Here is a 12,004-nt window from a genome sequence, read left to right on the forward strand (position 1 = left end):
AATAAAAATGAACATGTTAAGAAAATGTCATGGTCTTCAATCATGAGATCCTAACATTTCTATATCAGAAAATATATCCCACACACCAATAACTAATAAACAGAGAAAATTTTAGATTAAAAACTGAAACTAAAAAGAAAAAACTAAGCATGGTGCTACACACATAATCCCAGCCTTTTGAAGACTAAAGCAGGAGGATTATTAACTCAGGGACAACCTCAACTACATAGGTTTTGAGACCTTGTCTCAAAAGAACAAAACAAAACAAAACCCACCCAAACAAACAGGAAATAAAACCAATCCAACAACCAAATATGTTACATGTGCCCATCTACATGGTTTAAATATGGTCAAATTCGGCCAGGCGGTGCTGGCACACGCCTTTAATCCCAGCACTCGGGAGGCAGAGCCAGGCTGATCTCTGTGAGTTCGAGGCCAGCCTGGGCTACCAAGTGAGTTCCAGGAAAGGCGCAAAGCTACACAGAGAAACCCTGTCTCGAAAAAACCAAAAAAAAAAAAAAAAAAAAAAAAAAAAAGGTCAAATTCATTTGGAAAAGGAAGAACAGAGAGTCATAAAAGAAAGACTCCTTGAAGGCTAGGGAGATGGCTGGGGGTAAATTCTGCCAGGCTGGCCTTGAGCTCAGGACCATCCTGCTCCAGCCTTGCAGAGGTGAATCATCATGCCTCTGCCTCTTTGTGCAATTGGTAATTCTAACTAATATTCAAACAGTGACAAAGAAAGGAAGGAAGGAAGGAAGGAAGGAAGGAAGGAAGGAAGGAAGGAAGGAAGGAAGGAAGGAAGGAAGGAAGGAAAGAAGGAAGGAACCACTGTCCTAACTTGCAGATTAATACTTTTCATATTTTTATTTGCTCTTGAAACTTAAAAGAATCCACTAATATTGTGATTAGTTAGTTAGTTAGTGTTTTTCGAGACAGGATTTCTCTGTGTAGCCTTGGCTGTCCTGGAACTCACTTTGTGAGCCTGTGCCTCCCAAGCGCTGGGATTAAAGGTGTGCACCTTTTAATTTTTTTTTTTTTTTTTTTTTTTAACCAGAGAGAAAAAAAAAAAACTCTAGGGGGTAAAAATGGCAGAACAAAACAGTATCCTGAATGTAAGTGAAGGATACACAGGAGTCCACTGACTAAACCTTTTCACTATTTACAAACAAAAATTTATGTAAGAGAATAATTTAAGGTGTATCATAGGAAAATGGTCTTGAGTTTTATACATTATGTGAAAACTTTGTTTTCTAATACAGATGTGCAGATGTAACATTAAAGCCTCGATACCATTTGAGTGTTTATGAATGTACGAATGTGGAATCCTGCTCTGGTGCACCCCTCCAGGTGGATGAACACAATGCACACTCACACACTGGGGATGTCTTGTTGGAGCAGTGTTACTAAGTAGAATAGTTCTCTAGACACATCGTGGGAAAAGACCAGACCTCCAAACGAAACAGTGCTGCCAAAGAATAAACACCAACACAGACAGATTCTGACAAAGTGAACCGCTTACTTGACTTTGATCATACTCTATGTCAGAGATTTGAAATTTAAGTATAAAAACAGACTCCTAAGGAAAATCTGCAAAGTAGGTTCAGGGTCTACTAAATGGTGAACGATTGGAAACTGATATAAAAGTACTGTGTTAACACAATGAGGACTGTAGGCAGTCAATTAAAAAACTAACCCTATACAACACACACATATCACAGATGACATGGAATTCTGCGGATGGCTGAACGGCCAGGGTGTACATTCATCCTAATCAAGGTAGTGATCATTTCCCATCTAAACATGAAGTTCCTTAACTGACAGTCACAGCTGTCTGGAGGGTCTCTCACCTTACACATGCCGTAGTCAGTGAGTTTAATGTGTCCTTCAGAGTCCAGCAGCACATTGTCCAACTTCAAATCTCTATAAATGATCCCTCGCTCATGAAGATAATTTAGAGCTAGACTGATTTCTGCAGAGTAAAACCTTGAATTGAAAAAAAAGTATGATTTTGTTATGAACAGTCACCACTTGAAAACCCTAAATCTACAATGAACACAAACAGCAGATTATACTATGTAACAGGCATATTACAATCTACTATGTAAATCAACCTAGTTCAGTCTCCCCGTGACTTACACAGAATAAACTAGCAACAAGGTAACAACGTGTTGATGGACTGTTTTTGACTAGGAGGCCCGAAAGGTCAGGCAGCTCTAAGGAAACAAAGAGCTTACCTGGCATGCTCTTCGGGAAGCTTTCTTTGTCGCTGCATGTGGAACATTAGGTCCCCTCCGTTGACATACTCTATGACAAAGAACAACCTGAAACAGGCAAAACCGCACAGAGCCACAGTCAAAGCGAGTAGACAGCTCTTGGCATTTTCAATAGAACAGCGACTGCGACTGCAGAAAGGCATTCTGAAGGATTCAGTCCCTGCCTAGAACTCAGTTGCAACAAGAGGTGTGGACACAAGAAAGCAGCCCAGCATGGCACAACTACACAGATTCCACTCCTGGGCTAAGCAGCTACTTACTAGGTGAGTCATGTTTGAATGTCACCTAAGGTAAAGAAGACACTATGTCACAGATGAGAATGTGCAGGTCATCAAGGGCTGGGTAGCCACTGCTGTTTCTTAGGGGCCCCTTCTCCCTCTCCCTCTCTTTCCTTGTTTCCTACTAGTGACTGGTGTCAGATTGGTATTGCTGATTGTAGCAGGAAGTTCTTAAGTGCTCCCACAGGAATTACAGGAAGCACATGAAAAGAAGCCCAGTAACATTCTGTCACCTTTTAATCTTACCTGCTTTCTGTCTGGAAGCAAGAATGCAGCCCAACAAGGAAAGGGTGATTGGATGCCTGCTCGAAAACATGCTTCTCTGTCTGCACCCAGTCAATATCCTGTTTCAAAGTTCAAGGAAATCTATGTCAAATGAAATGACCAAAACTCATGATAAATTTGTTCTTAGTAAGTCAATGATCACAAATGTTAACTGACTAGACTAAATATCAAAACCACTTACTGTCATGAAACAAAACTTATATAAAGAGAAAATACCATTAACAAAATGTCCAATATTATGAAATGGTCTTGAACTCTTAGAAAGCTCAAGTACTTCCCTTGACAATAATATGCCTTAGCCTTGACTTTATTTTTACCTAAGGCCTGTTCTTAGAAAAGTAGACCAAAATAACACAGAACTGCTGAAGTGGTGTGCTTTGGTTATGTCTGTGTATGTGTGGTACTCTGAGGGCCTCCTGCACACTGGGGTTTGTCTAGAGGTAGAAAAAACATCACCACTTACCTCATCATCATTGACAAGCTCTTTCTTCACAACTTTCATTGCATAAATGCGATCTGTTTTTTTTAATCGAACCAACAGTACTTTGGCATAGCTTCCTCTCCCTATAACTCGAAGCAAATCGAAATCCTGGAGACCCAGACTTGATGACGCTTTACCACTTTCCCTGGTGTTGGTCGCCTGTTGAAGACATTTAACCAACAAAGTTTTACCTGGAAATGTTTTGCTCAATGCTTTATATTTCTAACAAACTGTTCTAACTACAATGATTTTAAAGTGTTTTCATAACATAAGATATTTTAAGTTCTTAACTCTTTTCTTACCTCTCCTAAAACCTTTGATCTTTCAGAGACGGGATGAGCTTGTGAGTTAAGAAGGAGTAAGAACGGACTTGAAATCTAAGCAATGCTAAAGGATGCTTTAAAGGACCTGACAAATTTTAAGGACAATCGTGTGTATCTGTTTGGTTTTCCAAACAAAGTTAAAGTTAAACAGAATATCAAGATGGAAGAGTCTGCTAAGAATCTGGTAAAAGCTAGATAAATGTAACCTGAGCTGTGAGAGGACACACTCCACGGTATGGGAGACGCTATAGGCAGGACGTGAGCATGAGGGAATACAGTTAACAGTAGATTTGGTATTAAAGAGATGGCAAAGTAATAACCCCTATAATTCATTCAAAACTAGACAGTTAAACTTCTGTCAATTTATGCAGATTATTAAAGATAATCTTTTATAAGATATCTGCAAATCCAAAAAGCACACCTTCAGGGACCATGCCGATAGCTCAATACTGCAAAGTCATCAACATGTAACCACAAATGTCCCACAAGAATAAAGCAGGGATCCTCTGGTGAAAAGTGTCAAGGAAAGAAAAGGAAGATAGGACAGGGAAGGGGAGAGGGGAGGGGAAATGAAAGCCCCAGACCTGACTCCTTGGCTTCTGCAGGCACCCGCACTCACACACACACATACACACCGACACACACATACAAATAATTAAAAACAATATAAACCAATTGTTTAAAAAGAATGGTCATGGGGCTGGAGAGCTGGTTCAGAGGTTAAGAGCTCTGTCTGCTCTTCTAGAGAATCCTGGTTCAATTCCCAGCACCCACACGGCAGCCCACAGCTGTCTGTAACTCCAGTGCCAGGGGATCCGATGCCCTCTTTAGAACTCCACAGGCACCAGGCACACATGTGGTACACAGACATATATGCAAGCAAAACACTGATACACATAAAATAAATATATCTAAACCTCAAGAGCTCAGTTTAATTTAAAGTGCATCTTCTCGAAAATGACCAAAGTATCAACAGCTTGTATGAAATCTTAAGGCTACAGGGTATATATCCAATAGCATGACAATCTTAAAAACAAGTTTAGAAGAATCAAACGTGGCCACTATCTCCATTCAAAGGACTGACTTAAGACACTGACTATACCAAGCAGACAAGAATGAGGAGCAGCTAGAGCTCTCACATACTGCTGATGGGACTGTGACCATTGTCTCTTGCAGTGGAATGTACATACTACTCATGAACCAAACTTGTTTATTTACTTATCTAATTAATTCTTTGGGGAGTGAAAATTTTATTTTATTTTATGTAGTACCAAGAACTGAATCCAGGACCTGATATATGCTAGGTAAGTGTTCTACAACTCAACACTTTCCCAATCTTTTTTCCGTTTTTATTTTGAAACAGGTCTTCACTAAGCTGCCGTGGAGGCTGGCTCTGTGTTCATAGCCAGGCAACCCTTTAACTTATCCTCCGACCTCAGCCTCCTGAGTGGCTGGATGACATACATGCCTTCATCAGCAGCGCCAGTTGCCATGCCATATTTATAAGATGGTTTCATCCTAACTTATCGTAATAATTCCAACTGAAAGGGAAAACTGGAGTGGGACAGATAACCCGGAACGATAAGATAACTCAAGTACTGCTCTGTGTAACATGCACCTGTTTCACATGAAACAGGTCAGAGACACGAACACTGTATGAGGCTGTTTCTACAGCTGGAACAAGGGCAAATCAAGGCAAAGCTAATGTGAGGGGCACACACAATGGCTACTTTAGCAGAGGGGGAGGGAGACTGCCAGTGAGCAGAAGCTTCAAGACAGGCCTCTGCAGTGCTGGGGATCTTCCTTCAGAGAGGCCATCACACAGTGCTCACTGTGTTGAAAATTCACCTAGCTATGTCTCATCGTCTATCACTTAAAAAGGGTAACAACCAAAGCAGCAATAATGATGACAACGATAGAATGCCAATGACCATTTCTAAAAGGAACAAAAAGGAATCCAAGAGCACCGAAGAGCAGAATAATACAGGTCTAGAAGAACAGAGGACTCATTCTTTATTACTAGGGTGTTCTTACTTTGTCTGACTCATTCAGTCTATGAACAAAACAAGGAAGACGTGGTCACAGTGGCAGGTGGGTTATAAATGTTAACAACCTTGGTAATGTAGAAGTAAATATACAACCTTAAAAAACAAAACTGAAAGAATAAGGCAGATAAAACAGAGTGGGGACATGGGTGCAGCTGGGCTGGGCAGGGCAGCTAACACATCTGGAAGGGAGAGAAAGAAGGATCCTCAGATATGCAAGGAGTTCCAGGACAGCCTGGGCTACATGAGAACTTGACTCCAAAGAACAGAAGAAAACAAACAAAAGGTACCTAACTAAATCAGAGCAAGACTCTAAGATGTCATACTAAAAACATGGGAACTTCAGAACTCTGCCGGAGTAAAGCGAGTGAGTGACAAAATCATCCACTCCTGTTCATAGTTCCTTTAACTGGGTAGTGCATATGGGAGGGGACTTTGCTACAGTGTTCTGTCTGCCACTTCTGTTTCAAATTTCCGTGATAAAAAGTTGGAAGATAAACAAGAAAAGCCTAAAATAACATACCCATCAAACACTAGAAAGAAAAAAGGCAAGGACTAATCTTCCATGGCCAGAAATACACACATTTGAAAAACAGAGATTTGGGTACTATTTACATAACTGGAAGAGGCTAAAAGGGGCTGTCTCCAAGCCAACACACAGAACAGGTAAGACACGAAGTTCTGAAAGAGGCGAAAAGGGGCTGTCTCCAAGCCAACACACAGAACAGGTAAGACACGAAGTTCTGGAAGAGGCTAAAAGGGGCTGTCTCCAAGCCAACACACGGAACAGGTAAGACACGAAGTTCTTTTTTACCAAAAGCTTTTCTAAAACTACTTATTGTTTTAATTAATTTCTGTTTTAGAAACAAGTAAACTTCGGCTGGAGAAACAGCAGCTCAGCAGTTAAGAGCACTTGACGCTGTTCCAGCGGCTCCGAGTTCAGGCCCCACACCAGGCAGCTCACAGCAGCCCATAACTGCTGCTCCAATCGACTTGACACACCTTCCGGCATCCATGACCACCTGCACATCTGTGGCATTTTCTTACACAGATACACATAAAAATAATGACTAAGTAAGTTTTAAGTATTGCAGAAAGGGTTTGCCACCCAGGCCTAGCACCCTAAGTTGGATCCCACAAGCCATATACAGGTGGAAGGAGAAGAGTACCAACCCCACAGAGTTGTCCTGACCCCCAATGCACATGGTAGCATGCCATCCTATTTCTACACACCACACACACAACGGTAACAATTACAGTTTAAATGACAATTAAAACATTTAGTCATTTATACTTTAAGCAAAATGCAAGTGTCTACAATGTGTTTCAAATAATATTTTCAAGTACTAAATGCTATTCCTGTATATAATTTTTGCTTATCTATCTAAAGTGAAAATAAATTTTCAAATTATTTCATAATTAAAATTACTTAATTAAGCAGTTAAATCAAAAAAATACTATAAACTCATTAAATGTCTTCCTTGTATTTTACTGTTACAATATAATATGAAATCAAGTCAAAGTGTTATATTTCTTTTTCTTTTTCTTTTTTTTTTTTTTTGGTTTTTCGAGACAGGGTTTCTCTGTGTAGCTTTGCGCCTTTCCTGGGACTCACTTGGTAGCCCAGGCTGGCCTCGAACTCACAGAGATCCGCCTGGCTCTGCCTCCCGAGTGCTGGGATTAAAGGCGTGAGCCACCACCACCTGGCCAAAGTGTTATATTTCTAAAAGATTATGTCTTTCTAAAAAGCTAAGTGATGCTGTACACAGTAGGACAAATTATCTTACCTCCTTTTCTTCACCAACTTGGTCCAAACTTTCATGACTTGAAGGATTATATGGAATTACTAAAAATTCAAAACCAAATATTAAAAAAGAAAAATAACCAATAATGAATTTGATAAACATTTTTCTTTTCATGTTTTTTTTCTTAGTTTTACATATGAGTAAGTAATTAATTAAAGCTTAACATCTGTCCCAAATTATATATTAAGATAGTGAAGGGGGCTGGAGAGATGGCTCAGCAGTTAAGAGCACTGGCTGCTCTTCCGGACACCCTGAGTTCAATTCCCAGCACCCACATGGTAGCTCACAACCATCTATAGTAGGATCTGATGCCCTCTTGTGGCATAAAGTCATACATACAGACACAGCACTCAAACATAAAATAAGTAAGTTAATCTTTAAAAAGTATGGTAAAGAAAGATCACTTTTAAAAAACAAGAGTGGTGAAGGCGGAGAGGAATCGCCACTTGGCAGTCAACTCCTGCTTTTTCATTCTTCATTATAAATAATTTGTTCTCTATAGAGGACTATAAATCCTACTAAAACGGTTTAACACCCCGAGACAGAGACGGCAGGCCTGGGGTTTTATTTCTCATCTCATCTTAAGAATGCCTGACTATCACAGAGATGAAGAAACGACAAGGTCAGGGCTTCTGCTCCAGAGCCGCTGGGAGTCGGGGAGCAAGAGCCCCTCAGCTCAGACTTTCCAAGCTTCTTTTAGGACCAGGCGACCAGTCTGACCTTCCAGAAAAATGCTTTTAGCTTCAGAATTCCCCAAATACACGCTTAAGATTTGTTCCTGGGGGCTGGAGAGATGGCTTAGTGGTTAGGAGCACTGGCTGCTCTTCCAGAGGTCATGAGTTCAATTACCAGCACCTACATGGTGGCTCACAACCATCCATAAAGAGATCTGGTGCCCTCTTCTGGTCTGCAGGGGTATATGCAGACAGAACATATGTATATTATTATACATAACAAATAAATAAATCTTAAAAAAAAAAAAAAGATTTGTTCCTGTGTAACACTTAGCTCACCCTCATAGTCAGTTTGCTATGCTGTATCTCTACATTTCCAGAATAAGGACAGAATAGAACCAAGTTGCTTCAACAGTCAACACGGCTCCAAACTCAGTTTTGTACTTTCTCACTGTGGAAAAGAAACTAGTCTGCTGAATTTGAAGATCCTCAGAAGAATTTATTTGAACTAAGAAAGTCAACTGTTAGTTTACACAGTTGTTTTTTCAAATGCTAAATATGTATATTAAAATACTGTGACAAGTTTTACTATCACAAAATATGCTTAGGTACAGTATGTTTTTAAACTTAGGCTTAAAAAAAAGTTACCACAGTGGAAAGGGGGCTCCTGGGGTCAGAGGGCTTAAGGTTGGGGAAATGCGGGAGGAAACAGGGAAGGGGAAGTAACAAAAGTTTTATTTGAAATTATACGATATACTTATTTTCATTATATGATAATTCAAAAAATAAAAAAAGAAATGAAGTCTAATATGAGGAATTACACTTAAAAAAAGCACCCCAAAGCAGGCTCCAACTGCTCCTCACCCTTACCTGTCTGTGCATGGTCTGGATGCATGGATGACTGGTCCATTGGCATCATTGGTTCCTACAAACATTTCCAAAGACACAGTAACTTAGAGATTCCTTTTAAATCCCCAAACCTCTTTAAATCCAGAAATGACAGTATTTCAATGAGATGTAGCATACTAAAACTTAAATGTGAAAAAGTGATGTGAATTACATTATTATAATACGTAACTGTATAAAGCCACGCAATACTCCTATGAATGGCATAATAACACAGTTTTACAGAATAAAAGAAAATACACAAATGATTTCACGTCAGTTGGAAATAAAATTATCTTCTGTGATCCCCCTTCTACATTACCTTTTCTCTCCGAGTTCCCTCTGAAACCTAAGAACAATCTCCCAAGCTCCTCTCTGACCTCCAGATGCTGTGGCACGTATGCATAACACGTGCACAAAAGAACACTCACACGTACAAGAACAACGAAGAAAAACAGAAAAACAGGTAACTAAGGGGACTAGAGAGACTGCTCAGCAATGCCTCAGCTCAGTTCCCAGCAGCCACACTGGGCAGCTCACAACACTTGGAACTCCAGCTCCAAGGGATCTGACATCCTCTTCTGGCCTCCAAGGACAGAGCACACACAGCAAATGCTCAAATAGACACATACACATAAATAAAAATAAATATGAAAAAGATGACCAAATCATATTGTTCAGTGAGAAAAATTACTTAGAAAAGGATGTACATCAATGACATCACTTTTTACTAAAAGCATGTAAAAAAGAGACACACTCAAAGTAATGAACAAAATTATTAAATACTTTAAATGACTAAAAAGCAATTGTTTCTCCTACAATAAAATTCTAAGGAGAAAAATAGGTGGGAGGAAGGAGGAACCAGGAATTTAAAAAGTATAGAAGAAACATCGATCAAGAACACTTTGAATCCTGATTCAGAATGAAAAATTCTAACTTTTATCAGACAACTAAAAACGTGAATATTGCCTGGATGGCATTTGATATTGGCTATTTCAAGACTTCCAAAGTGTACGTATCTTAAGTGGAATGTAAAGAACTCCTACACATTGTATTTCCCAAGATGTGGTTCTATAATACCTTCCTGCTTTAACTCTGTTAAATGAAGCACGCTACACACATACATAACAAACAAAACCCGATGCCTTACCGGTGGCAAAGAATGCCGCCCACACTCAATTGTGACAAGCTTGTGGCACTTCTTATGAACCAGAAGTTTACAATTGATGCACTTGTATCCTTGTCGTCCAAGCCCCCAGATTCTGTCTGTGCAGATGGCACAGTGAGCACGCTGCAAAGAGGAAGTTCAAGAACATTTTATCACAGCCAGGCAGTGGGGGTGCAGCACACCTTTAATCCCAGCACTCAGGATGCAAAGGCAAGTGGATCGCTGGGAGTCCAGGCCAGCCTGGTCTACAGAGTAAGTTCCAGGACAGCCAGAGCTATACAACCTGTCTCAAAATACAAACAAACAAATAAAAACCAAAAAAAACAACAACCCATAGTTATTTCCCAACAGCTTGCTCATTATGCCTTCAACCTCAGCATTCATAAGGCAGAGGCATACTGATCTGTAAGATCAAAGCCAGCCTGGTCTACATAGTGGCAGGCCAGTAAAGGATACATAGTAAGACTCTGTCTCAAAAAAGCAAAACAGGGCAAATAACGAAACAAAATTTTCTCATACATGATTTTTCTTCAAAGGCTACTGAAGATCATTGGGGGAAAACAAAGAAAAACAGAAGACAGTAGGTTTCAAAGAGACATGAATATCTTCACAAAAATTTCACAGTAATGAACACAGGAAAAATGCCTAATAAACCACACAACCTTCCAGACTATGCAGGGGGCAAACCCTGCTTTCCTAGAGAACTCAGTGCCCAAAGCCTTGGTGATACCAGGGTCACCGGCAATAAGAGTTTGGGGTTGCATTCATTGTGCATTCATTTCTATTGATGAATTCAGGAAATAATGCAAATTGTAGAAATGAAATCCATAAAAGTACAGTTAACAAAAGAAGTTAAACCAGGCACTCCCACACTTAGGCAGACAAAAGGGACTGCCATGGGTTCTTGGCTAACTTCAGCTATACCAAGTACCAGGCCAACTGTAGCAACACAGTTAGAACCTGTGTCGAAAAAGGAGTTGGGGGTGTTTCTAAACACAGGCTCACATCAACAAACTGCCTGCTCTCAAAAACTCCAGCTTTGTACTTACTGGCTGAAACATCTAAGACAAGACTTACCTTCATTTTTCTTATCTAGAAAGTGGAAATATAGTACCTGTTTCAGAGGGCTGTTGTAAGGATTTAGTGCGTCAGCACAGGGAAAGCACTCAGGAAACTGCCCCGAACATAGTAAAGCTAGCCAAGGCTTTGCTACTATTACTGCTTTCTAAATAGTGAACTAAAGGGCTTTCACAAGAAACTCTGATAATCTCTGCCTGCTTTGAATTGTACTTACACATAATTTCCTTTTAACTCTAAAAATCCGTGTTTTTTCAGACTCATTTGGAAATAAAGTGCAAACATTAGAAGTTTAACCTAGGACTAACGGCATTCATTCACCTAATGAGAACCTTTTAAAACCGGAAATCAGAGGCTGCGAGTGAAGCAGGGTGCTGGGTGCTGAGAGGAAGTGCTAGCTGTCTATGTGGAGGAGGCGCTGCCACAGCCGCAGACCCAAGGCCTTCCTGCTTGCTTACCTCCCTTAGGAGACTCACAGGACTTAATAACAAACCATCTTTCTCTCACAGGAAGGAAAAAACAAATACAGATAGATGTCTCAGAGCATTAGAATCCAACTAAATAAGTTACCCTGTTGAACCGTTTGGCTTGAAAAGTGTGGCCATTTGCACAATAAAGCTTTCTCCACCGGCGTGCCCCTCTTCGGTAAATGGATTCTGAAGAGAGATTCAAAGTTTAAAGAGAGTAAGTTTGCATGAAAGCTACCTAAC

The 12,004-nt window shown here is 40.1% G+C and overlaps 1 protein-coding gene across 1 annotated transcript in view; it reads right to left on the reverse strand.

Moving 5' to 3' along the window:
- Nucleotides 1-12,004, reverse strand: part of Prkci (protein kinase C iota) — a 60,829-nt gene that overhangs the window by 9,942 nt on the left and 38,883 nt on the right. The window contains exons 5-12 of the mRNA XM_059265301.1: nucleotides 11,865-11,950; nucleotides 10,200-10,340; nucleotides 9,035-9,089; nucleotides 7,473-7,531; nucleotides 3,300-3,476; nucleotides 2,798-2,895; nucleotides 2,235-2,321; nucleotides 1,848-1,983 (exon numbers count right to left, since the gene is read on the reverse strand). Of these exons, the coding sequence (XP_059121284.1) occupies nucleotides 1,848-1,983; nucleotides 2,235-2,321; nucleotides 2,798-2,895; nucleotides 3,300-3,476; nucleotides 7,473-7,531; nucleotides 9,035-9,089; nucleotides 10,200-10,340; nucleotides 11,865-11,950 (839 nt within the window). The remainder of the gene's footprint in view (nucleotides 1-1,847; nucleotides 1,984-2,234; nucleotides 2,322-2,797; nucleotides 2,896-3,299; nucleotides 3,477-7,472; nucleotides 7,532-9,034; nucleotides 9,090-10,199; nucleotides 10,341-11,864; nucleotides 11,951-12,004) is intronic.

The sequence above is a fragment of the Peromyscus eremicus genome, chromosome 6, assembly GCF_949786415.1.
Source record: "Peromyscus eremicus chromosome 6, PerEre_H2_v1, whole genome shotgun sequence".
NCBI lineage: Eukaryota > Metazoa > Chordata > Mammalia > Rodentia > Cricetidae > Peromyscus > Peromyscus eremicus.